This window comes from Convolutriloba macropyga, chromosome 4 (assembly GCF_964194025.1).
Source record: "Convolutriloba macropyga chromosome 4, txConMacr16.3, whole genome shotgun sequence".
Classification (NCBI taxonomy): domain Eukaryota; kingdom Metazoa; phylum Xenacoelomorpha; order Acoela; family Convolutidae; genus Convolutriloba; species Convolutriloba macropyga.
Window position 1 is genome coordinate 33353201 of NC_134471.1, and position 26601 is coordinate 33379801.

Genomic DNA, 26601 nt, shown 5'->3' on the forward strand with positions numbered 1-26601 from the left:
CCTCAAGAACAGGAATATTGTCTTCATGTTTTTTTGGAAAGGTTTCATCTTTTCTCTTTGTACCTGAGAAGACTGTTTGTATCAATTTCCTTGTGTTTTGCTGTAAATCAACAATACCATACACATTGTAGGCCAGTACACGGAACGTAAACAGATTGTCTTGATAAGGCTTTTTCCACAATCCAAAACAAAACACTTACCGTAACCGTTCCTAAGCAAAATAGATGGAATATTTTTGAGTGATACAATCTAAAGGAACAGCACTGAGGAGAAATACAAGAAAACAATATTTGTAACGCAATAAAAACTTCCATTTTGTGTCTGGACATTGATTGGTTAGATTTGGTAACATTTTTTTTCTCTGACCTTTCATTTGATGAAATTGAGATCGGAGTTATCAGAGAAAACCATGGGATTTTCGAAAAATGGATTTATTATCTGCTGCAAAGTAATTGCGAAACTCGTCAGGATTTTGCAAATTCTGCAGCACGAATTCAAGCAAAAAATGGAATTTAGCTAATTTTGGGTAACTTGTTGCAAACATAATCCAATTTTTCTATCACTGTTTTATAGTTGATCTCCAAAATTTTGAAGTTGTGAAATTTTTTTTCTGGACAACTCAAGAATCAAGTCTCGTAGAAAGTGTTGGACCGTTTGAAGCTCACCATAAAAAGCGGGAGAGTCTCCATAGATAGATAAGTCGACTTCCTCGTAGGTGCTAGGAATTGAACGTTTGTGACAGTTTCGTTTGTGATAAAGAAGCTGATAATATGTAGAGAAGGATAAGGGGTAGCTGCTACAAAAAAAATTTCTTTAAAACCAAAGACGGTGCCTGTACAAAAGCAATATCTTTCTGCAATGTATCGTCGTCAGGAAAAGACTGTGAGCATTTTGAACAATCTTTATGCGTGAAACTTCTGATGTCTACTCGTAATGGATTACAAAATAAACTTATCGCAAGAATTGCAAAGTTGTTTTGGTCCGATTTTTGAGGCTTCTCTAAAATTTAAATAAATTATTACAATGAAAGATGCAATGGAATAAAATATTTTTCAGAAGTTATAGACTATTGTATTCAACTGCACTCAATTCTGTAAATCAAAGAAATGAAAATAAAACTGAAGTAAAAAAGTCCTTTATTAAATTTGACTTATTTATTACGACATAATGACGTAGTTGTGACAACAGGATGGCATAATTAAGACGTTTTATGGCGCAGTTGTGACGTTTTTATGTCTTAATTATGGTAACACTATGAGGTAACTGTGCGTACTACGATGTAATTGTGATGTTATGAGTAATTTTGACGATAATATAGTGAATTATTCTCTAATCAGGTAAGATTTTTATGATCATTAACAGATTACACAGTATATTTGTTATTGGGTTTTCAGAAAGCAGAGGTCATTTACCTCCAAAACAAATGGGATCAAGTGAGAGATTTCTTCATTACAATAAAGATTTTGAAACCAGTAACCTTCAGAAAATACGAAATTGTGGGAATATTGAGATTAAAATAGAACAATTTAGTAAAAATTTAGGTAAATTTTTTTAATTTTGGGTAATTTGTCAAAATATGCTTATAAAACAGGCTATTTTCAACTCCAACTGTTTAATTTTTGGTCAGGAAATGGGTGTTTTTGGCAGTAATTGGGTAATTTGTGCTAGAAATTGGGTATGTTCTGGTAAGAATTGGGTATTTTTGTGCGAGAATAGGGTATTTATTGCCAAGAATAGGGTTTTTATTGCCAAGAATCGAATAATTTTTTACAATAATTGGGTAATTTTGGCAATACATGGGTATTTTTGGCAAGAATTAGGTAAACTTTGTCAAGAATTGGGTATTTGTTGACAATAATTAGGTTTTTGCTGAGAATCGAATGTTTTCGACAAGAATTGGGTTTTTTCGACAAGAATGGGGTATTTTCGACAAGAATTGGGTACTTTTGGCAAAACAAATGGTAAATGGCAAAATTTTAGTGTATCAGCACAAAATCAGTTAAATTCTAGTAAAAATTGACTGGAAAGCAATGACAAACGATAAAATAAGATTCTCCGTATGTAAATGATTGAAAGAAAGTTATAATTGTGAAAACCACGCGCGAACGAATAAAGTGAGAAATTGTTTAAAAGAAAAAGTTTTGCAGATAAATTATATTAAGTAGATAAGATTAGCTGAAGTGCATTAAAGCAGAAGTTCCAAATGAATGCATTTCCATGGGATAAATGAGATAAAAATCCTGGGTAATTATGATAAGATGACAGGTCAATTGTTCTCACTCTCTTTTTTAGGTACGTCTTTAGCAAATTGATGAAAATAGGCTATAAGTAATCTTTATACAAAGGTAAGTCCTTTTACCCCCCCAGCTCTGATCACATATAATTACAAATGGGCATACAAAACCAACTTAATTTTTCGAGGACTCCATGCCTATAAAGCATCAAATCAAATCTCTAGTCGCTCATTTAACAGTATTCAAAAATCGTTGAACTATACGAGGACAATTGCAAGCAATTTCAAACCATCTATCTGACCAAACTGTGGTTATATTTGTTCACCCAGCCACCGTCAAAACTGCCCCGGACGGGGAAAAACTTGTTAAAACTGCGGCATCACTAATCATTTTGCGAAATTTTGTCAAAAATCAAAAAACCCAATAAAACAGAAACCTAGATTCAGTGAAGTAGAAGACGTATCATCTAAAGCCGATACCATTAAAAAAAATTGCGACAGCAGAGGAACATTTCAACCAAAGAACTGTTTGCTAAAAAAGCACATCCGGGACGGGAACTACGACTCCAGCTACGACTATCTAGACGACAATTGTGTAGCACTCATTACAAACGATCAAAATTGAGAGAAGTAGAACCAATTTATATGCTTGTGCAATTCAGAAACACAGAGACTAAAACACTAGTGGATTTCGGTATCGTCTGCAAAATCATCACCGAAAGCATAGCAAGCGCGGTAGTTTTGAGCAACAAATACAGCTAGTGGACGAACCTGTAGGACTTACAAGACTTAAAAACATTCTCAAATGATTTAATCAACCTTGTTGATGTTGTTAATACCACAGTGCAATACAATGACTGGTTGGCCAAGGACGTCAAAGTTACCATTGTCAAAGATGGAGATCGACGAATAATTGCACGTGACCTATTTCTATATCTTGGACTTTTCGTAACTCAATCAAATTAAGTATTAATTGTTAGTCAAAGCCAATGTCGAACCAAACAACAAATAGCTCTAGATTTTCCAGAACTCATCTACTGAATCAGTGAGTCTCACAAACACACTGTAAAATCCACATTTCAAAAAAAAATTATTCCAACTCATCAGAAAGAAAAACGAGTACCAAGTAACTTTCAACCCCTAGTAAATGCAGAACTTAAAAAATTAATAGACAAAAAACACATTATCAAACTTAACAGTTGCTCTGTTAAAACTTTATATCTCCAACCGTTAAAACAGTTAAAAGGGATAAAACCGTTAAACTAATTTTAGATTTTAAAACTTTAAACAACTCAATACTTAAAAATAAATATCAGAAGCCTAATAAGTATAATTTGACAGAAAAAAAAACAACAAAATACAAATAAAGATGAGTCGAATGGAATAGCATATTTTTCCACACTGCATTTGAAGTGAACCTACAGCTTAATGATTTTAGACCCGGAACCTTCATGCCAGTGCAACTTCAATATTATAGGTGAAAAATGTACAGTCATATACATTTTCATGTACAGGCATTTAGAATCTACCTTTCGTTTATAATTTCGAACAAATACAAATAAAAAAGACTAAGACACACACTTTCTTGCATGTATTGACCGTTCCTACAAAGATCCAACAGTAGAATTATTTGATAAAAAGATATGGACCTCAGTTTGTAAAATTATTAGATGAAGAAATTCAAATTCAAGGAGCACCAAGTAATATTCGATTAGATCAAGCCATATTTCTAATAGGAAATAAAGTTAGAAATTTCTGCAAACAAAATAATCTTAACATAATAACAAAAACTGCAAATGACCGTCGGCCATTAGATTAAAACAAACTTTTAATAAAATCTATTAAAATACGCTTATGCTGCAGGAAATTAGCTAGTAAAACTAACAAATTTTAAAAAAAGAATAAAAAAATTCAATAGCGTACCAACTACATATTTGTAAAAAAAGAAACAACAAATCTAACACCTTTCCAAGCACACTCTGGAAGAAAGCCAAACACATCACTTAGTAAAATAATTACGGTTCCAAAATCAACTGGCTCAACTTTCATTCAAATTTCACATTTGAATAAAAGTCGAACCACAATTCAGACGCAGACGTTGTCCCAGTTGAAGACTACTTGGACGAAAATGGGTATCAGGAGGTGATAGAAGCGATTTGTTGATTGAAGAAACAATGAACAGGGCACAAGTCGACGCAGGCCGCCCATACAACAGCAACCAAAAGAAATCTGTCTCCCGCTCTGAGAACTCCCTCAAATTAAAACTTGTCAGAAAAGTGACGAAGACTCTCAAAAAAAACTTGAGAGGTCTTTGGGACACTTTAGCACCGGAAGTACAGTTACACTCAATTTCCCAACAACAACGGTTATTTAGGAACCGTTCTTCCTTAAGTTCGCGTTAGGAACAATGACTTCGCAAAATTCGACACCAAAGCCAGCGTAATACTTCATTCTAGAAACTTGCCAAAGACGACCATTCTCGTACGAAAACATACAGAGGAGATAAATGCATTTCATTCCAAAGAGCTAAAGAAGAAATACAGAGGAAATACAGAGGATTTCTGGTGTCTCATTGGCAAAAAGCAATATCTCTAATGTAATGACTTCCAGAAAACAAATTAAGCTACAATCTTTAGTTAGCAGGGGGAGAAGTGGAAAAAATACAACCATAAAGAAGCAAATCAGCAGTTTCATCGACTTAAACACCATAAACAACAACGGGCGAACGAAATCGACGTGCTCCTGACTACAATGGTTTTTGAAAGTTCTGTTTGTTCGGTCAGTGAGTCAGAGTCGATCACAGTAAGTTCGAACTGCCAGTGGTCAGCCCCCGATTCACGATTAGGCCCTCTAACAAGATTCTGATTTTGCTGTTTATGAGAAGGAAGTCAGCACGAGTTTATTTGCTGACTCGTGTCTGATGACAAAAATCAAATCTAATGACAAATTCATCGTTAACAAATAGTTCAACTTTAGATTCGTAAAATTTCATTTAATTCCAATTGATCTCATTTAGGTACTATTTGTTCTTCTTTGTGACAATTTTCTAATAAATTCGTGTTTTATTTTTCAGTTAGATTGTTCATGTGCCACATTTTCATGCAAATTTTGTATCCTGGAATACTAAGTCTGCTGCAAATTAAAATTTGTTCACGTTTCTTATTACCGTTGCCAAAACGCATATGCGTTCCGCTAACTCGATATTTTAAGTTTATTATTTATCATAACCTTAACCAGCAAACATTTATCTAATTATATAAATATATATATATATATATATATAAATATATATATATATATATATATAAATATTATATATATATATATATATATATATATATATAATATGTATATATATACATATATATATATATATATATATATATATATATATAATATACGTATATATGTATATATATATATATATAAATATATATAATATATATATATATATATATATATATATATATACATATATATTTATATATATATATATGTATATATATATATATATATATATATATATATATATATATATATATATACATATATATATTTATATATATATATATAAATATATATATATATATATATATATATATATGTTTATGTATATATATATATATATATATATATATATATATATATATATCAATACATCAGTGAAATTTTTTAAATAAATTCTTATTTGATGTCAGTTCTTGCTCTCAAATTTGTTAAAGAAGAAGATATGGTGAAACATTGATAAAAACATATTGTTCTTAAATCCTTTTGACCTCAATTTGTTAGTATGATATAATAATGACTTCGACTAGTTCACTAAACAATAGTTTATCTCCGTCTCTAAAGTGATTTCCTCAACTCATTCACATCGTCCCATTTCACTTTTTTTGCTTAACTTCCCTCTTCTCAAAACTTTTGTTGTATTCAGTTGCTTATCTAAACTCTGGTTTTGAAGCCCAGATAATCCGTTAGTGGAAACTCAGCCGCTTTTCCAAATAAAGACTGAAATTGAAATTGTGCAAGAAATCCATATTTCAGTCTCAAAGCTACTAACTCAGTGTAAAAATTTTACAACGGATTCGTACCGCGAATCAAATTACAAATTTGGACAAGCAATAGCAATACATTTGCATATCTACTGTGTGAGACGTCACAAGTGAAACTATAGGAAAACCAGCGTTGAATATATATTATTAAAAATGTTTCCCAATTTCTTTTTTGAAACGAGGTTTAAAGTGTTTCTGAACAATTTACTCAGTTTTTTTCTAATTGTTCACATTTTCCGTACTTTTAAGAAAAATTTTGCCAATTTTTTTAGTAGAAAATATGTTAAAATTGATAACGATAGTGCAGTTGGTTTTACCTCTAACAACAAAATAAAATGCGGCTGAACTGTTTGATCCTTTTTTTGGCTGAATTTTCGATAATTTTTTTCAAAATTCAGCTTATTCCGTCAAAAAATTGCACGACATAATCTTCTTTAGTCCACTTTGTTTTTTTTGGCCGTACTAACACAACTCAAAACTGCTGAAACAACTTCTTTCAATTCCATTGAACTCAAAATTTAGTTGTGCATCCTCTGAGAGTGTTGTTGAATTAAAATAATACTGATTTCTTTCCAAATTTAACTCGACAATTCTTCAATGCAACTAGCATCACTTGATTTTCTTATATTTACTTTCTTTTCAGATTATTCATTTCCTTAATATTGCGAACAATTAAGAGTTCCTAATGCTAATGGATGAGCTGCGCTAGCAAGGTTAATTTTGTTCTAGTCCAAAACAGTTTGATTGTAATCATTCAAGGTTTTTTTCTACAATAATTTTTCTCTTTTTTTGTCTTTCTTCAAGTTAATTACAAAAAGAACAATTTGAAGAGCAAATGAAAAAGTACTTGTGACAGCTACAACTGGCTTCCACGAGGCTTAAAAAATAAAAAGTAAACAATCTAGGTTTCAGTCTCAACCTTATAGTAGTTTTGACTTTTGAAATTCATATTTTCAAAGAAACAACAGAATATTGAGTTTCGCTTTATGACAAGTTGCCATTTAAATCTGGACAAAAGAGGTCGCATAGACTTTCTAATTGATTAAAATTTAAGGATGATAACGGCTTAACAATTAAATGGTTTTAAATGGTTTTTCTGCTTTTATACTAACACGAGTTTTCACAAAAAAATTATGATTTTTGTACGTTTTCCGATCTTTGAGGTTGTTTTTTTTTTGGTCTCGTCACATTATTGAAAGACCAGATATCACATTTTTGACAATTAAATGAAAGGACACTTGAACACATCAATTTTTCAGCAAGTAGACTATTGCTATAACTGCTTCTTGTAGAATTTAGAGGATATTTTTATTTTTGTCTTTAATGTTTGTTCTTCTTAGTCAGTTGACAAATTCTGGATAATTTCAGGTTTTAGCGGCTTCCTATGTTGTTGCACGGCAGAACCTATTTACTGATTTCAGTTGACCGCAGAGTTTTTCAATAATTTGAATCCAAATGTTTTTAAACAACTGAATAGACAAGTTTTTTTTTAAATTGCACCTTTTTGTGTCTTTTATCTCCTTATTACCCAATATCAATAATTACAGGTCGCATATAGAATTGTTGATGTTGATGAAAATCACAACTGAACATATCGAATGTTTTCAGTGCTTATTGGGCAGGAAACTTTGTTATTAGGAATGCAACTTCGGGTTTTTAATTTCATTGAAGTGAGCTGTCTAGAACAATTATTTGGGGTTGTAAGGCCGAAAAGACTGTAGCAACAACTATTCTTCATAAACAAATTCCTCTTCATTTTGATTCTGCATAGAAAATTTGGTCAATTTCAAAAAACGGGCGCACTGTAAAATATGATTGTTGGCATATTTCCATACAATTTCCTAAGCATTCATCTATCATTCGGGTTGTTTGAAATCGAAGCGTTATTTTGTCTAAAGTTTTAATTTCCTGATGAAGCATGTTAGTCCGCTATATAATTTAACTCAAACAACTCTCTAACAAAAATAAGTTCACAGTTAACACGTTAGCAACTCCATTTTACTGCAATATGGTGAGAGCTTGTGGCAGAATACACGCTGACTCTTTCATTTCCGAAACGATCGTTTGTTTATACATTGACCTCGGGGGTATGCTCTAAATTGGAGTTGTGGGCTGTGATGAATTGTGATATCTGTGACTGTTCAGCTTTGAGATCATCTCATCACACAGCTTTGCAACTTGGCTGTTCTCTTGCTCCTAAAAATTTCATTGTAATTATTCCTTGTATATAGTCAGGATCAGATTTTAAATCAAGTATGAGATCTAGAACTGCATTCTCATGACCCCGGGATTAACACCATACAATGATCTTAGCGACCATATAAAGTCATACATGGTTTTTATAAATCATTCAAGGATTTATATAGATCTTAGAATTCATCTTAGAATACAATCACAAAATTCATAACAAGATCGTCTTTGCTAAGAAATTTTTCCAGTTAACCAAAATTAATAATAGTATGATTACTGAAACGTTGCTCCCGGGGCACCAAGAAGGTTGGTGTTGTCCTTGAAAGTTATGAATAATTTTGCAAAAAAATAAATATTGCAGCCATGCTTCTGTATTTAATTATAACTGGTATAATTTGTAAACCAGATCTCGATTGCTGTTTGAGTTTTACGTACTTTTTGTGCAACTTTGTCAGTGAGTTGACTGTTCTTCAGTCTCTGTAAATCAACTTCTGCCTTCAACTGAGCTATCTTTTGCTCAAGGTTCTCACTCGTCTTGGTCGACTTCTGTTGACCTCTAAAACTTCTAAAGGTCAGTTACAGATTTAACACAACTTCTCAGCATGATTTTTAATTACTTAAAAAGTTTTATTTTAAATTCTTAGTTTTCAAAATTCCGCGAATGAGTTCCGCGACCCAGATGTCTGCTAATTAGATATCCAATGCACCTATATCACGAGGCGCAAGAAATACTATCCTAATGCGCATTTAGCAGAATGCAAAAGATGAGAACTTTAGCCGAATACTTTAATTTATCGGCCAAACAACTAGTTACAACAAATAAAAAATAGTATACCACCCAAGACCACAAAGATTAGTTCTGTATCTTTCAGTTGTCTAAAGGCACTACTTACTTTCATTAACTCAGTTGTCATCATCCAAATTTTGATCTGTACTTGAAAATCTGTTGCCCATTTTTTACACAACCTGAGGCTTTTTTGCAAACAATTAGTATTTCTGAATAATGATCTGACAAAATAGAATATCCTAACAATGTAAAATAAATTTCTCATTATACTCCAAGAAGGAGACCGTGCAAGAAACTAAGTTGAAGGAGTGGGAACACCAGTGTTTTTATAACTCAAACCTGATTAGCTGTGCTTCCACTTGTTCAGTGAGGCTCAATCTTAGTGCCCTCTGCTGTTCAATGTGTTTCAACAAGGCTGCTAAGTATTTCTTAGCGTCCACTGCCGCCTGAAAAGTTGATAAAGAAATTAATTCTATTTAAGCATGTTAAAATTCACCCCAATCAATTTTTATATCACTGACAGATTTGAAGTGTGGGTAGTGTAGCTTCACAGTGTCATACATCTTATGCAGATCCGAGAACCTCTCTTCCAGTGCCCACACGTCAGATACAAGCTAAAACAAATTATCGCATTTTACATATAAAACTGAAATAAGTGAGGAAAACAGGCGGGGCAGTAAATTATGATCGTACTGTAATTAATTTCAGTAATCATACTATAATTAATTTTGGTTAAATAGAAAAATTTCTTAGCATGAACAATCTTGTTATGAATTGTGATTGTATTCTAAGATGAATTCTAAGATCTATAAAAATCCTTGAATGATTTATAAAAACCATGTATGACTTTATATGGTTGCTAAGATCATTTTATGGTGTTAATCCCGGGGTCATGAGAATGCAGTTCTAGATCTCCATTCTAGCGGGTTCTTAGATCTCCGTTCTTCTTTCTTCTAGCGGGCTATCTATTTATCTACTGTACGGCTCAAAGTGGCATCATTTTTCAGCAAAAGGACTTGCGTAAGCGAAAAAAAGCGAGCAAGGTTAGGTGCGCAAATTATCAGCAAAGTTGGACTCTTGGGGACACTAAAAAACCAATTTGGAAAACAATACAGAAATTAACCAACCGTCTCGTTCATGTCTATCAGGTCATTCCTCAGTTCCCGCCTCTGAGAAATGGCTTCTCGAGTTTGTTGCATCCTTTCTTCGACATCTTTTACACTCATCTCCACAGCAAACCTGTCGAAAAATAATAGTCACATAAATAAACGAACTCAAAAAAAATCGGGCAAAATGAAAAGGGATTTCTGTTTTTTTCGTAGTTTTTTTCTAAACTTTATACCGAATCTGTAAATGATCAACAGCGGAACAAAAAAAATCAAATTGACCCAAACTGCACGAGCAAGATTTTGGTATTATCCGCAATGAGTATTTTATGAGACACAAAAAAGAACGGCTGTGAATTATCTTTATCTGACTAATCAAAACTTAAGGGAGCTAAACTGTGCAAACCGATAACTCCAGTTCAAAACAACAACTGTTGTGTTCACAAATTTTGAAATTGAGGAGCTTCTATTTTCAGAAAAAAGAGAGAGAAAAAAAACGAACTATCGTGTTTATCCATGCAAAGCTAATACACCAATCTGGAGATTACTGGCAGAGCAAATCAGCGATGAAACAACCTCAAGACATTCTGTTTTTCCTGCATAGCCAGTACTCTGCTCATGGCCCAATATAAACTACCTAGTCTCAATTTTCGAGTAAAATTAGCTGCGTGAAAAATAACATATCTAGTCTAACTCCTGCCTACACGATTTGCTTTAACTTCCGCGTATAGAGAAGATAGCCTAAGTATAGAGAGTCTGTATACTACTATAGTAATCATCAATAATAAGCTACAAAGTATGACATTTTCCTTCTCCGTCTTAATTTCGACGCCTGAAAATTTTTCAGACTTTGCTGAATATATATATATATATATATATATATATATAAATTTATGTATATATATATATATATATATATATATATATATATAGTTGTGTGTGTGTGTGCGTGTGTGTGTGTGTGTGTGTGTGTGTGTGTGTGTGTGTGCGTGTGTGTGCGTGTGTGTGTTTATATATTATATAACTTGCGCGAACTCAATAACCTCATTTTAATTATAATGAGGAGAAACGTCGCACAGAAAATAAAACACTCTTGATTTGCAGGGTTTCAGAACCGTGTTTGTTTTTTTTTTGTTTTTGAAATATACTTGTTCAGCACTTAATTGCTCTGACTCTTAAGTCAGAGAAAACAGTACATGACAGTTAGTAGTGTGAAGCAGACAGACAGTACAACCAATTGACTTGCTTAGCAGCATGATCGTAAAAGACGGACAATCGACATCGAATGGTTTATTTTTCAACTAGCTCCAAGTCTACTTTGATAAAAAAAACTGCTCCAAAATGGTTATCTTCAATCTTCAACGTAAGCATAAAACGTCGTAAGCTTAAAGTCAGAAGTGTGAATAATGATTTCTTACATTCAGCCCCAGACTTAGACCTCGAATTATGAAAAGACCATGCTCGACAGAAAAGTGATATGAAAAGACTAAGCTCGACTCAAACAGCCCATGATAAGACTTTAGCTGGACTTAATCGTTCAACTATACTTTGGATCGACCAAAATTTTTGTTGCTGGACTTTAGCTCGACCCGAATATGTTGCTCGACATTAGCTCGACCCAAGATGTTCTCGCTGGACACAAACAAATAAAATTGGCACCAATCAAATTTTCCACTGTTTCTCATATTTTATCAAAAAACAAACTGCGCGGTTATAAAAACATTATTTTAAAAAAACGATATTTTAGAGTAATGAACTAAATTACCACAATTAAACTCAGTGCCGCTGAAAGTTCGATTGTTAGAGCTTTGTTAACCTGTTGAACTCAGCCGAACAAATTCGCTATAAAAGTTACTCGCGAAAACTAATTTATCTTAAGAATTCAATATTTCTTAAGATTTTTTGGTAAACTTTCACCTATTTTTCGAAAGTGGACTGCCGGTTGCTATTGCTGGTAGATTGTTAATCTACAAAATGAAGTAAAGAAAACATAACTATCATTAATCCCACAAAAAAGCAATCCTCGTCTCATGAAAAGACCATGCTCGACCTTAATTTGATATGAAAAGACCTTGCATGGACCCATGAAAAGACTTTACCTCGACTTTAACTAGGAGCTGGACTGTGTATTTATAGTCAATATTGGAGCCCCCTACTAGAATTATAAAGTCTTTTCATAAGTCGAGGTCTAAACCTGGGGCTTATTTTAGCTTCTCTTTTAAATCCTTTCAATGAGTCACGCTATCCATCTATACCTGTTCTGCTATTTAGAAATTATGCAACGTAGTAAAAATTAAGCAGAAAATGGGCTATTCTAGTAGCTCACGTTTTCAATTTTTCATAGTAAAAAAAACATTTTGAATGGTGAAAAAATAGTAAAAGTGCTCTTTATGATCAGCTGAAAAACATTTATTCTTCATGTATAAAAGAAATCAAGACTGTTATTTATTAACAATGATCAGTGTCTGTACTGAAGTGTGTTACACTCAGTAACACTGTTTGATAATCTTAGTACTTTCTGCGAATTTACGTTATAGTGCGTGAAGCACAAACTTGAATTAGACAAAGTCCATTTTAACGTGTGAACAAATTACTAAGTAGTTTTGACTAAACTGCAATTTTAAGAACACTAACTCAAACTGAGAATGCCAAGACATGATATTGTCATGTCACACCGAAAACACCAAGTTAACTTTGGTAACTCTGTCGACACTGTTATCTCTATCCAATTGGATACTAGAGAGCCACGAGTCCACAGATATAAAAGGAGCTTGCACGCTCAACCACCAGCACAATTTGGTCCCTAATAACTTCTGATTTAAATCATAACCACTTTGCTCCCTTGCTTAAATCTCAAACTTGCTTGAGATAGATTTAACTTAGAATTTTTGTGACAAGTTCATATTTAAGAACTCTCTAAGTAAAAAAAGTATTAACTTAGCACAAATTTGGAAATCAGTTAAGTTCAGCTTAAATTCTCTAAGTTATAAGTTAACTTCTCCTAAATTCTGTCTAAGTTACAACCTAACTTAGAAAAATTCAACCTGTGATAACTAGTGCTACCTCAGTCTTAATAACTTTAACTGTTCTATCCCTTAAGGCTCGGATCTTATTTGATGCCATTTAACATAATTTATTAATTCATATTTAAATTGAACTTTCTTTAATACTTAACTATATAACAAGAGTAGAACTAGGAATTGAACTCTCAGTTTATACATGTGGTCGTGCGATTAACCCCATCGTTTAAGTATCTATTGTACGGACCAGCAGTATAAATGGTGGTCCCAGGGAGGCTACTTCAATTTAATTTGTTCATTTAATTTATTTGAGACATTAAATTTAACTTGTTCACTTAATATAGAGAGGCCACTAAATTAACTACTGTCTAATTTAACTTTTCAAAAGTCTTCTCACATAATTTCTTATTTGAATTTGATTTAAACAATTCTTCTGTCCTTAACAACCTTTAACACAAAAATTTCAGTCCTTTTAAACAATGACCAGATCTGGTAGTAGTAGTAGTACTAGTAGCCCACACCAGCCGCTATCCCCCGCCTGAAACACCCATATCACATTCAAACCTTTCACTTGTAACGTTCTCAGGCAATGATCCTAATCAGGATGCCACTTCTTTTTGGAATTCTGTAGAAAACAAAATAATCTTTTCATCGGGAACTAGGCCTACAGCACCCGCTGCATAAATAACCTATGATAAAAAGCAACAATCCTTATTCGGCTCACTTTTATTAGACGCAGTACTAGAATGGTTTGAAAGTGAAGTTACAGATGCTACAAATTGGAATATTTTAAAAGATGAGTTTACAAAAAGATTCACAGACGGTAGAGATCAATTCAGATTTATACTTGAGGTTAAGAAGACATTCAGGCATGAAGGAAATTAAATAAAAAAACTATCTACATAAAATAAAGAGTGGAGTTGATATAGAGCTGCGCAAACAACCTATAATAAAAGGCAACAATCCTTATTCGGCTCACGTTTACTAGACGCAGCACTAGAATGGTTTGAAAATGAAGTTACAGATGCTACAAATTGGAATATTTTAAAAGATGAGTTTACAAAAAGATTCACAGACGGTAGAGACCACATCAGATTTATACTTGAGGTTAAGAAGACATTCAGGCCAGAAGGAAAATAAATAAAGAACTATCTACATAAAGTAAAGAGTGGAGGTGATATAGGTTGGCCAGAAAAGATACCAACAAGTTTTGAAGGTGATGACAATATAAGGAAGGAGAAGGAAATTCAACAAAGACAACCAAGTCAGAAATACATAGATTTTGCTATCAGAGGACTAAGAACACAAGGCTTAGAACTTAAAGCGCACGAAAACTAATTGAAAAGTCTTCAATAACTTGAACACAATTTGTTGATCTCTTAATAGTAAAGAACTTAATAATTTCTGTAACAACAGAATGTAATGGAGCTACAGGACTAGCTAAACTTAAAACACTAAAGAGCAAAATTAATGATTTAATCTGTCTTTTCAAAAATAACGAAGTAAAGGCTATAGATACTTTTAGGCCAAGAGACCCAAACATAAAAATCAGACCTAACAATACTAGATTCTGTGATTAATGCAGAAGTAATTGTCATTCCATTTCTAGATGTACAAAGAAAAAGATAGACGATAGCGTTAATAAACTAAGAAAGGAACTAATCGAACCAAGAAGGCAAAATATAACATTCTCTGATGGTTATTAAAAGAATAACCGAGGCATTACAAGATTCAATGGTCCGAGAAACCAAGGCTATAAACCAAAATGTGGCTACTCAAACTATAATTCCTGGTTCCACAAGCCTAATTTTCGAGAACAAAATACATCTTTTAGTATTTTTGTTATTAGATTTACTCAACCCTACGAACAGACCTTCCCTCAGCAAAACGAATATAGAAATAATGAACCAAATCTTGAGCAACAACTGCCATCACCACAACGACAGCAACAGCAACAACAAGGCGCTAGCTTGTATGCACCAAACAAAAAAACCCTCTACAACAAAGACAATCTAAACATAACAATATTCATCAACAACCAAATCAAATAAGTTTCCTTGAAGATGACGATGACCACGTAAATGCTATAACAGACTTCTTTCCTTTAAACTATTAATGTCTCCGAACGCTACTAAAAAGTAAAACTAAGTCAAGAATACACCTCAACTTATGTCACTTTGCCACCGGAGACAATAAAAATAATAGTCATTTAGAAGAAGAACTTTTAATTGACCCAGTATCAAATTGCACTATTACCAATCATCTTACATACCTTGCTCTAGTAAACCTTGGACAAAATTTGCATCTACAACGTACAAATTGCGATTCAAAAACATATACTGGTTCATCAATCAGAATGCTTGGTTACACAACTATTCAATCTAGATTTGAAACCGACGGTAAATATACAGTCCCCCATAAAGTATTCGTTAATAAAGAACAGGTGCGAAACATAATAGGTATTGATTTTTTTTCATTTGGTTTTCAAAAGCACTTCACTTTGATATCCCCGCAATAGAATTAAAAACTGAAAGAAACTTAATTAGCTACGGCTCACTCAACAATGAGAAAGATTATCCCTACATAACTAAAGTGACTGCTTTAAACATAGTTCAACTGATATTTCTCCAACAGAAAAGTACGCAATTGCACAAGCGAAAGCACCCCAGTCAACCCTTATTTCCACCAGGAACATATTTCTTGCCTCATTTTAATGTTGCAAAAATTGACCTAGTCTTTGTGAACACACTTTGTCCACAATCTGAAGAATCTCTACCCATATTCATGGACAATCAAAAGAACCACCCTATACAGATAAACAGAGGAATAATAAGTTATGCTATGTGCGACATAACAGACAAACCAATAGAAAAGTACAATATCAAAAACTTTGCTGAATTCATAGTACAAAACTAAATGAAAGTGAGGACTAAAACAGTTGTTTTATAATAAACACAGTAGTAAAAAATTTTCTAGAAGGGCAGCAAATTCAAAGTAATTCTTGCATTAGGTATGTAGATTTTCGTATCCAATCTATATTTGACTGTAATATGCCTATAGCGCAAACAATATCTTCAGATGCAGAAATGAGAAAAGGTTTTGACAATACAATTTCAAAGAGAATGCCCGTATTAAAGGATTACTGTAAAAATAGAAACTCATATAAAGGTGAGATAATACCTTTCAGAGCAGATAATAATTTAGTATATAATTTGATTACTAAGAGTGATCACTATGAGAAGCCAACAGCTGATACAACCACAACAACCCTTTTTGCTATGAGAGATCACGCACTAGGACTAAATTTACGTTGTATAGCAAAAATAGCTTGTGGTTTAGACGGAATGGATTGGAAGGAGATATCTTCTTCAATTGAACAAACTTTTTAAAAATCAGGAATAACTATCTATGGGTATACAATCAAGGATGATATTGACAAACTACAAAAAGTAGAAACCAATACTCTAGAACAGGAAGAGGTACTCGAGATTATCGAAAGTGAGTTAATAGAAAAATGCAAAGAAGATTAGAGAGAATTAGCAACAGACTTTTCTACCGATGCCAAAGAATTATGTAGACCTAAAGTCAATGAACAGTTCCCTAAGTTTAGAGATAAACAACAAAGCAACCGAATCACAAATAAAACCGTTAATGAGTTTGTAATAAAGCAAAATAGAAATACAGTTCGCGACTTAGAATATCTAGAAACGTTTTTGGATAATTTTGATTTCACACAAAGTGATTTGACTGACGATGAATTGTTTGAAATAATAGAAAGAATACTTGAGGATAATGATGCTTATTCACATCATAAGTATGATATTGGCAGAACTAAACATAAGATTCATTTACCCCTAAAGAAAGACGCTAACTTTAAAAAGCAACGACCTGGCAAAATACCCATTCATTTGAGAAAAATTAGAAAAAACAATGGATGAATTAACCGAAGCAGAAATCATTAGAGAGCTCAATGAGAACAACGATACGAAGAGTTGGTTTGTCGATCCTGCTATCATACTACCTAAGAAGGATTATGTAAAACTAGTCATTGATGCTAGATACCTAAACTCTATAACTGATACAAGTAATTCTATTTGACCACTTGAACCACTAAACGTTTTAATGACAAGAATCACTGGAACTATTTTTAAAAGTCGGGATTTATCATTAGCTCACAATCAAGTACCACTAACCGAAGATACACAGAAAGTTTTATTGTAGGAGGTAGACAGTAAACCTATCAAGTAGGATTTTATGGTCTTAAGCCATTACCCAGTTTCTTCAGCAAACTTATGCGTTAGGCATTTCGACCTCATGTAAAACGGAAACAACTTAAATAGAAGATACTTTATTACAAGCTAAAGATAAACGAGAAATGTTCACAATAGTAAGAGAAAACCACTCTTTGCTCCGAAAGGCAAACCGTAAAGCAGCCCCTGATAAAACACTGTATTTCTAGGACATGTTATGTCTAAAGACGAACTATCCCCTATTGCTTCACGCCTATATGATATTAGAAACCTAAAAACGCCAGAATCGAAGAGAGAAGTATTAAGAGTTTTAGGAATGATGGGTTTCTATCACTACATTTTAAACTTTCACGTAGATGCAAAACCTCTATATGATTTGACTAAAGATACAACACTATTCAAGTGGTTAGCAGAACACGAAAAGACATTCAAGGATCTTAAACAAAGATTCTATCATGACATATCTAATGCATTTCCTTCTAATGACCATCCCTTTCATATACATGCTGATTCATCTAACTTAGGAACAGGTTGTGTTCTTATACAAGATTTCCCTGATAGAAAACGTATGATTTCAGCAAACTCGAGAGTATTTAATAAGGCTGAACAAAAGATGTCCCCTCAACATAGAGAATTATGCGGAATGATATCGGCCTTACAGACATATGAATTTTACCTTATTGGATCCCCACTTCCAATCTAACTCTATTGTGATCACAGTTCTGTTTTTTTTCTTTGGTCACGACGTGAACAAATGTAACATCGTTTCTTTAAGTATCAAGTTGTAATAACTAAGTTTCAAAACTTCCAAATTATTTACAATGAAGGCAAAAACTTAGCGTTCCCTGATATACTCAGCCGAAACATTTCCTTAGCAGATGCTAAACTTTATCAACTAGAACACAAGGTAATACCTAAAGATATGAAGTGTCAAATAAACGGAAAAGAAGTTAACTACTCTGTATTGCATCAAGTCCATAAAGACGCAACAGCTAACGACTGTTATCCAATTAATGCTCACGTCAAAGGTGAAAGAAAGAAACTTATTAAAATAAATGATGAAGGTGACTTTAGCACTTTAGCGTAAACGATGCACCAGACTACATAGATGAACTCTGTAATGCTAAAAATAGTTTTTCTAACTGTTTTCGCTACAGCACACAGATAAATCAAATAAACAAATTAACTTCACAACTAACTAGTGAAAATGACAACCGCTGCTACTCCGATATTGAAGAAATAGCCGAAATAAGTGATGATCGAGAAGGTTATGATGACCAAGATTGGTTAGACTTAGTGGAAGGTAATACTGAAAACTCACTTATGGAACAATTAGAATCTTCTAAAGCCGACTCTTTTAGGCGTACAAAATTTAAGAAAGTTATCGAACCAGAAATTTTCCGAAACATCTGAGAAAAGGATGTCCGCACAGATACCTTAGATTTAATAGCTAAAGTTACAGATTTTGCAAATAACGCTAATCTTGACACTGATATTTTTCTTGAAGAGCAAGTAAATGACTCCGTGAGAGATAAAGTTAGAGATAGATTAAAAGTAGGGAAAGCTCCAGAAAAAGACTACACAATTAAACAATCTAAAGCATTACAAGCTTATAGAAAAAATCTAAACTTGTTGTTTCTATAGAATCAATATGATTTACTCTGTTATTCTGAACCTTGTGAAGACGGCTCATTTGACATTAGGATTTGCGCACCACTTTCGCTATTTATCAAGATATTCGATGTCGCTAATACGCATGAACTTAGTGGTAACAGAGCAGAAAGCACAACTTATAATAGAGTTAAGCTATATTTCTATTGGCCCGGTAAATTTAAATGGATTGAAATTTTAATGTTAGATTGCTTAAGTTGCCAAACTAATAGGTCAGCACGCAACGATTTAAACGAAGCACCCTTAGAACCATGTAGACAATTAGAAGCTATACACCTACATAAACTTAATTTTGATCATTAAGGTCAACTAAAAACTTTAGTAAAGGACATAGATTTTGTCTTGTAATAGTAGATGCTTTTTCTAGATTTATACAAGTATATCCTAGCAAGAATGCCGAAGCAGTAAATCAACTAGAGAATTTTATATCTACATTCGGTATACCGCAACAAATAGTAAATATTAACGGCAATGTTTTTATTAGAAATGATTTCGTTCACTATACAAAACCAATGTGAATTACACTATGCCCCCGAACTGCATATTCACCGTGGACTAATGGCAAAGAAGAAGTACAAAATAAACATTTGACTAATTACCTAGGACATTTTATTAGCTAAAGTGGATCTAATTGGTCCAAGTACACTTGTAAATTTGCATTTTCACACAATACTGCAGTAAACTACAGTACAGGATATACCCCTGATGAAATAATATTTGGAACAAAACCGCAAATACCCTTATCACTAAAGTTAGGACTATTACGAGATGCACATCAGAGTATTGTAGTAATCTACCACCACACTCGCATAGTGAAGAAGCTTGTAATAACAAAAAGATAGAGAAGTTTTCACAAAACAGATTATCTAACGAAATGTTAAAACGAGAGAATACACTTAAAACTATATAATTGAATACCTGCACTAAATGTAGACAAACTACAAATAAAGCACACAAGAAAAGAAAGAGATTTAACCTCGGAAAACCTATACCTGAAGGTAGAAAAGTACTATTAGAAAATCATTCTAAAGGACTACTAAAGTCTAAAAAGCTACTAAAGCTACGCTCAGAACCCTACATAGTGCAAGGAATGTTGACTAATACTACATATGAAATTCAGCTTGACAAAACAAATAAGAAAACCGTGCACAGAAATCATATATTTTTTTATTACCCGAAAGAAGAGAAAATACAAGAGTTAGTTGAGAACTATGTAGTTCCAGATGATACTGATTATTATACCCATTATAATAAGCATAATTTAGCCAAATCTAACGCTCATAGGTGCGCACAACATGTTGCTATTTCACAGTGGCCCTTAGTAGAAACAGAACATACTGCTAACTCTAATACTACACTACAACCAACTTTTAAGGTTGAAGCTACCCCAACAACAATTTCGGGCCTAGAATTGCTACAAACACGTTTAGATAATAAAAAAAACACATATAAAAGCACAAGCTCTTCTAATTTTCTATCCCTACGCATTTCAACCCCCTACCCTATACAAAATATGTATTCACCTAGCAGCCCACAGCAAGAAAATTTCTCTACCCTACCAGATAATGCTAGTAAATTAAAAGCTAAACGTAAATTATTCCCCCAAGCCACGCACAATAGCCCTACAACATCACCTTTTAATACTACACCTACAGCTTCACGTAATATATTTGATTTACAAGACGCAAACGAATTATTAAGCCGACCTCAGCTCAATAGAAAGGCACCTATATTCTTTGGTGAACCTATTACTTCCGGCTTGCTACATAAACTCAAAAAAGGGACAAAAAATCTTTCTTAAATAATATCTTTTTATTAAAAAGCGTCACCGCGCACAAAAAACCATAAAAATATCAAAGTTAGTATATAACACGCAAACCCATAGTGTAAGCGCACGACATACAAATAAAGATTAACAGTTTACACTATTAACACATGTACTCTCCTTAAACAAAATTCTTCCACAGATTTTTCAACACTGTAACCCTCATTGTGAGCCTTTTGAATATCGCCGACTCCGGAATCTTGATCTCTTTCAAAAGCTTGCACGCCCTCTGGAGTACAGGGCCAACTTCTGGGTCCTACCATGCCAAATGGAGAGCCCCAAGTTGCATAGAGTACACATCTTGCTCTTCTGGTGCCCACTCTACCTTGTCCCTCACAAAGAACTTCCCGAAGAACTAAAATTGCAAAAGTTTTCTCTCTATAACTCTGGTTTGCAAAACTTTTCCCTACTCTTTAGCTTTTTTACTAACACACAACCCTTTCTAAATTACTTCTCCTAAGTGCCCCCTGAAGGCCTCATTACAACAAACAGTTCTTTTGAGTTGTAAATCATCAAATATTCACATCGGGCCCCAAGGGGATATCCACCAACTCTAGAGTCTCTACGGACATACATTTTAAGGTTGCTCACGGGTTGCTCATAACACTCACTCGGTCGAGTGCCTAAATCTCCTCATCCCCCAAGACAATATATAATTGTTGATATGCCTCCAACATATAAAATACATAATTGTCAGCTCCAAGTACCGAAATTTCCTGACTAATGTATCTCTTAAAAAAGAATTCCCGCGCCCTCTTTTTTAAACCCTAAACAGGAATTAAATTAATATCCTTTTGACTGAGCTTCACCCCAGCGTAGTCTAGCTAATCCTGCAAATCTTGATCAGGCTCAAGGAAATTAACATACATACCAGACATCGATGAGGATAGACGAAAGGAAAAATTAGATAAGATAAGAAAACTAACAGAGAAGAATCAAAATTGAAAGAATTAAGGATTGAAATTAAAAGTTGAAGAAGAATTAAATGACTGAAATTAAAGGTTAGGGAAGAAATAAAGTCAAAATTACTAGGCAAGAGAGATGAACTGTATCGTGAGAACTTCAAAGGCAAAAAGAAAATAGCCCACTCAACGCAAGTCTTACACAAAGTACGCGATTATTCACCAGTGCAAGCTGTTACACACACATAACTTCTATACATTTTCAACGCTCATAAACTCGCAATATTCACGAATACCTTTTACTGCAAACTAACGCTGAAAACAAATGTTGCCTAAAGCAAAACTAGGTACAAGTTATTATCCCATGAGCAAAAACCTCATCTAAGTTAAATACCTAAGTACAGAAAAACGTCCCTTGCTAAATAACTAACCACGCTAAATAGCATTTTAGTCAGGATACGCACATTTAAAGCAACCTACTTTGTCAACAAATAGAGCTAACCTTAATGGCTTAAGAGCCTAAGCAATGTTTAAAATAATTATTAGATCACTTATGAACAAATAACTAACAGCACAATTAAAATTCCCCACGTAAGAGGCATGTCCCTTACGCAAAAAACCTTACACAACTGTCAGAAAGAGCTGAAACCTGTTGCGTTTACCCGCTCAACAACTCAGATAACATAGTTGCTCAAATATATGCTTATTCTAATAGTTAACAAAAGTTTAGAACACACAAATTAGAAATACCGCAGTATAAATCCCTAAAAACATGAAGTAATTGAATCTTTTTCGGTTCGCGCTTTGTTTTAACCATTCCAATTTTGTTCGAACTTTCAGATTTTGAAAGTAAAAACTGTGATTAGTAGATATACCCTGAAAAAGTAACTGACTTATATAAAAAAAGAGAGTTAGCAAAAGTTTTTTAAAAAAATCGAACTTTCTCTATATCATTACCTTCCAATCTTTTAAGTGCTCCCCTATAAACGCTGTACGCGATAGATAAGTGAAAGGTTGTTGTAAAACATACACAATAATCGAAGTTAATGTGTTCAGAGTAGAATTTCCATTTTCGTCCGAAAAGTTGTCAAAACTTCATAACAAGGACTTGAAAAATGGTGAATTTATCATTTTTGCTTTTAAAAACCAAGATAAAATTAGGTAAACCTAAAACTAGTTGTTTTTAGATGTCTCATACACTTACTAATTGCCCATACAACGTTCAGTTGAATGATCGGTAAATCTGAAGCCCTAACATTGGAAAAACACCAATTTTTAGTTTTCTCACATGTATTAAGGTCGGCTATAGACAAAAACAGGTAGCCCCAAAAAGTCTCTAATGTTCTAAGGCTTATTTTTTGGTTCAAACAACGTGCCCGCACAACAGTTTTTGCACTGCCAAGTTTGCTCAAATTCGAAACTCTTATCACAGAGCACTGGTTCAATCAAATTTCCCCCCATGTATTAACATTGGCTATAGGCAAAAAAGGTATTCCTCGAAAGTTCGCGATTTTTTTGCTATTTATTTGTACATAACACGCTAAATTGATGCACATACTACCTTCACCCGAAAAATCATTAGCCTTGCTGTCTTAGTTACGGAGATGTTCAACTTTCACGATTCGCCCATGTATTAGGATTGGTTATAGGCTAAATACGTAACTTGATGAAATAATTGACAATAAAAGATATTCGATTTAATATTACTATTACGCTACCTTTGGACTTAGCTACTATCTACGGACAACATTTGATACACTGTTCATTTTCATTTTGCAAGAATGGTCAAAAATAGCACATAATTTTTGCCCAAATTCTATTAAGAAACGCAATTTTATGACAGAAATAGAGAACTTAGCGCAACATCTTAGCCATATCACTAGTTTCGTACCATGCTATATGGCTCTAGCCAATGCTAGTTATTAGGCTATCAGATTTGAGCACACAGATTTTGTTTGGTTTTGGTAACTTAATCCTGAGAACCACTATTCAAGAGCCTTACCCAAATTCAAAATCACTTCTCTCCGTTACCTTCTGAAATCAATTACTTCTTTCGCTCCGAATCTCAGCTCTAACTTAACCATCTCTTTCTCTCTCTCTCTCTCTCTTTCTTTCTTTCTCTCTCTCTCTCTCTCTCTCTCTCTCTCTTTCTCTCTTTCTCTCTCTGTCCCAGATTCTATCTTTCACATTTTGCCCCTTTCAAATATTAACTTAGAAAACTTAGAAAAATTTTCAAACATTCCAAATTGTGACCAGCGGCTAACAACTTGTCACAACATATCTCCACGAAACATATACCAGGTATTCTAGTTCGCTAATAATTCTAAATCTTCGCTTCTCACATATCAATTACAGAATTAGTATTTAAATCTTTAGGCTGAACATAGTACAAAACTGAAACTTCTATTTTATTGAAATCCAAACAACACTACTCACACTAAACAACTTCATCACCAGTTAACACACCACAGTACAAATTTAGAACCCCCTTAAAGCTGATCAATCTTAATTAATGACTGAAGTCTCATTCGACCATTACGGTTTTCTTTTTTCTCTTTCTTTCAACCCTGACATACTTGTAGAAGTTTCTATTAAGGCAAATCAAAAGCTGACATTTAATAGTGAGCTAAACACCCTAACCAGTTGTCAAAGTTCTAACGAAGTAAGAACTGTAGTGTTCTTTGCTACTAATTCTAACGAAGACCCTATTGCTGTCTCCTGGGGAAGGTATAACCCTCAACAACTTAGCAGTTTGGTTGACTTAGATGTTTCGAATGTTGGTTTTAGAACCACCAACTGATCAATGAATATTCCGCTAAACGATAATTGGATTATAGCTTCAAGAACAAACATCTCAAACTCTTAGTCCTTATAACATCCCGCATAAAATCCTGAAATATAATAACAAGTCAGCCACAATTGATCGATGGTATATTTCAAATAAAGAAAACATTGCTATTTTCTCTGTTAAAGACCAGTTTGTAAACTTAGAAATAATTTTTTGTTGAACCCCTAATAAACCAGAACATATTGAACGCTTTCATTTCCAATTGAACAATAGAAACGAAATAAATCTTGATCTCATTGGAGCTCCCTTTAATGTAGACCCTTAATCTATGTTACCACTTTCTCTTGAAACACAAGTTCCCATTGCTCTTGCATACCACTCGCAATCTTATATTAGAATGTTCCTCCTACAGAAAGTAATGAAATTCGGAAATAAAACTGTAACACTTCACAAGTGTTTTGTTTCTAATCAACATAAAATAGTTGCATTCTTTGTAACATCAGAAAATAACGCAAAGTTTGTCTTATTTTGGGTACCCTAAAATCCCATTCACTTTTACGAGCTAAAATATCAGATTACTATCACTGATAATATTAAGTTGAATTTCTTAGACGCACCTTAAACTGTCTTCGCTTATTAAATGGAAGACGGAGAAATCGAAAATTCACCGGCAATATACGAAGTAAAAAACGTAAGAGTTAAATGTTTCTATTCATGTTATTTTTTTTAGCTTTGTTCTCGCCTGTTGCAACTGATATTGAATCTGAAATTGCTCAACGTTTTGCAAGATTAAAAATACTTCCTGAATATAACGATTCTCACCCACACTTCTTAGAATGTGTCATAAAAAGAAATAAATATTTACCTGAAGAGATGCCGTACCTTAAGTTACAAGAGCCTCCTGAAAAGCTATCAGTTCCAGAAATATGATTAAAAATCAACGATCATTCACCACTATCACTGAATATAGACCAGTTCTTTAAAGAAAAACGTACTGACAAGAAAGCTCTTCCTTCACAAATAGAATGCTTTTAGACCTACATAGGCAACCAGTTTCGTTCTGCTCAGTTTCTTAAACTTATTGCTATAATAACTCTTGCTCCTCTCTGTGTTATAAGTGCTTGCTCTGCAAAATTTTTGATCTTTATCACTTTTCTACATTATTACTCTTAAGTTCTCTCACTGACGCCAGGCCAATTGAAAAGATGAGTATTTACAAAAATACAGCTCCTAACTTTCATCTTAACAACTTTGACTGCTCAAAAATGATCTCAAACCAGATGTATTCTCTCAACAACGTAGCACCCTGCGAAATCCACCCTGAAAATTTTAGCCCTTATCAAGCACGACTCTGTCTTTACCAAAGAAACTATAAAGTTAAGTTAGAAGCAACTATGTGTAAGAAACACAATAACAATTACGTTGGTTTTGCAATTCTTTTGACTCTAGCACCATAGATGCCAGAGAAAATACTATTACTACATCAGTTAAGCCTGATGCTCAGAAATGTAAACTTGCAAAGAAAAGAAAAAAATTAAAGCTTTCCCCTTTTTCCAGTTCAGTAAAATTCGATTTTGATAAATCCTTGTTCTCAAACTTTAAGTCATGCAATGTTCGAACTGGCAACAATGAATTTAACTTCCGAGGCTGGATTACACACAACACTTATGAAACATAAAAGCAAATTGTTAGCCTGAATGTGAACCTTAGAGATGGCGCAGTTAATAACTGGCAAAATACACCTCTACCCTGTCCTTTATCAGCCGGGGGCTGCGATTCT

At 33.5% G+C, this 26601-nt stretch overlaps 1 protein-coding gene across 1 annotated transcript in view; it reads right to left on the bottom strand.

Moving 5' to 3' along the window:
* Positions 1-8165: 8165 nt before the first annotated feature.
* Positions 8166-26601, bottom strand: part of LOC142337627 (uncharacterized) — a 42536-nt gene continuing 24100 nt past the window's right edge. The window contains exons 6-10 of the mRNA XM_075386994.1: positions 10387-10498; positions 9781-9873; positions 9599-9705; positions 8908-9028; positions 8166-8478 (exon numbers count right to left, since the gene is read on the bottom strand). Coding sequence (XP_075243109.1) covers positions 8377-8478; positions 8908-9028; positions 9599-9705; positions 9781-9873; positions 10387-10498 — 535 coding nt within the window. The 3' untranslated portion in view covers positions 8166-8376. The remainder of the gene's footprint in view (positions 8479-8907; positions 9029-9598; positions 9706-9780; positions 9874-10386; positions 10499-26601) is intronic.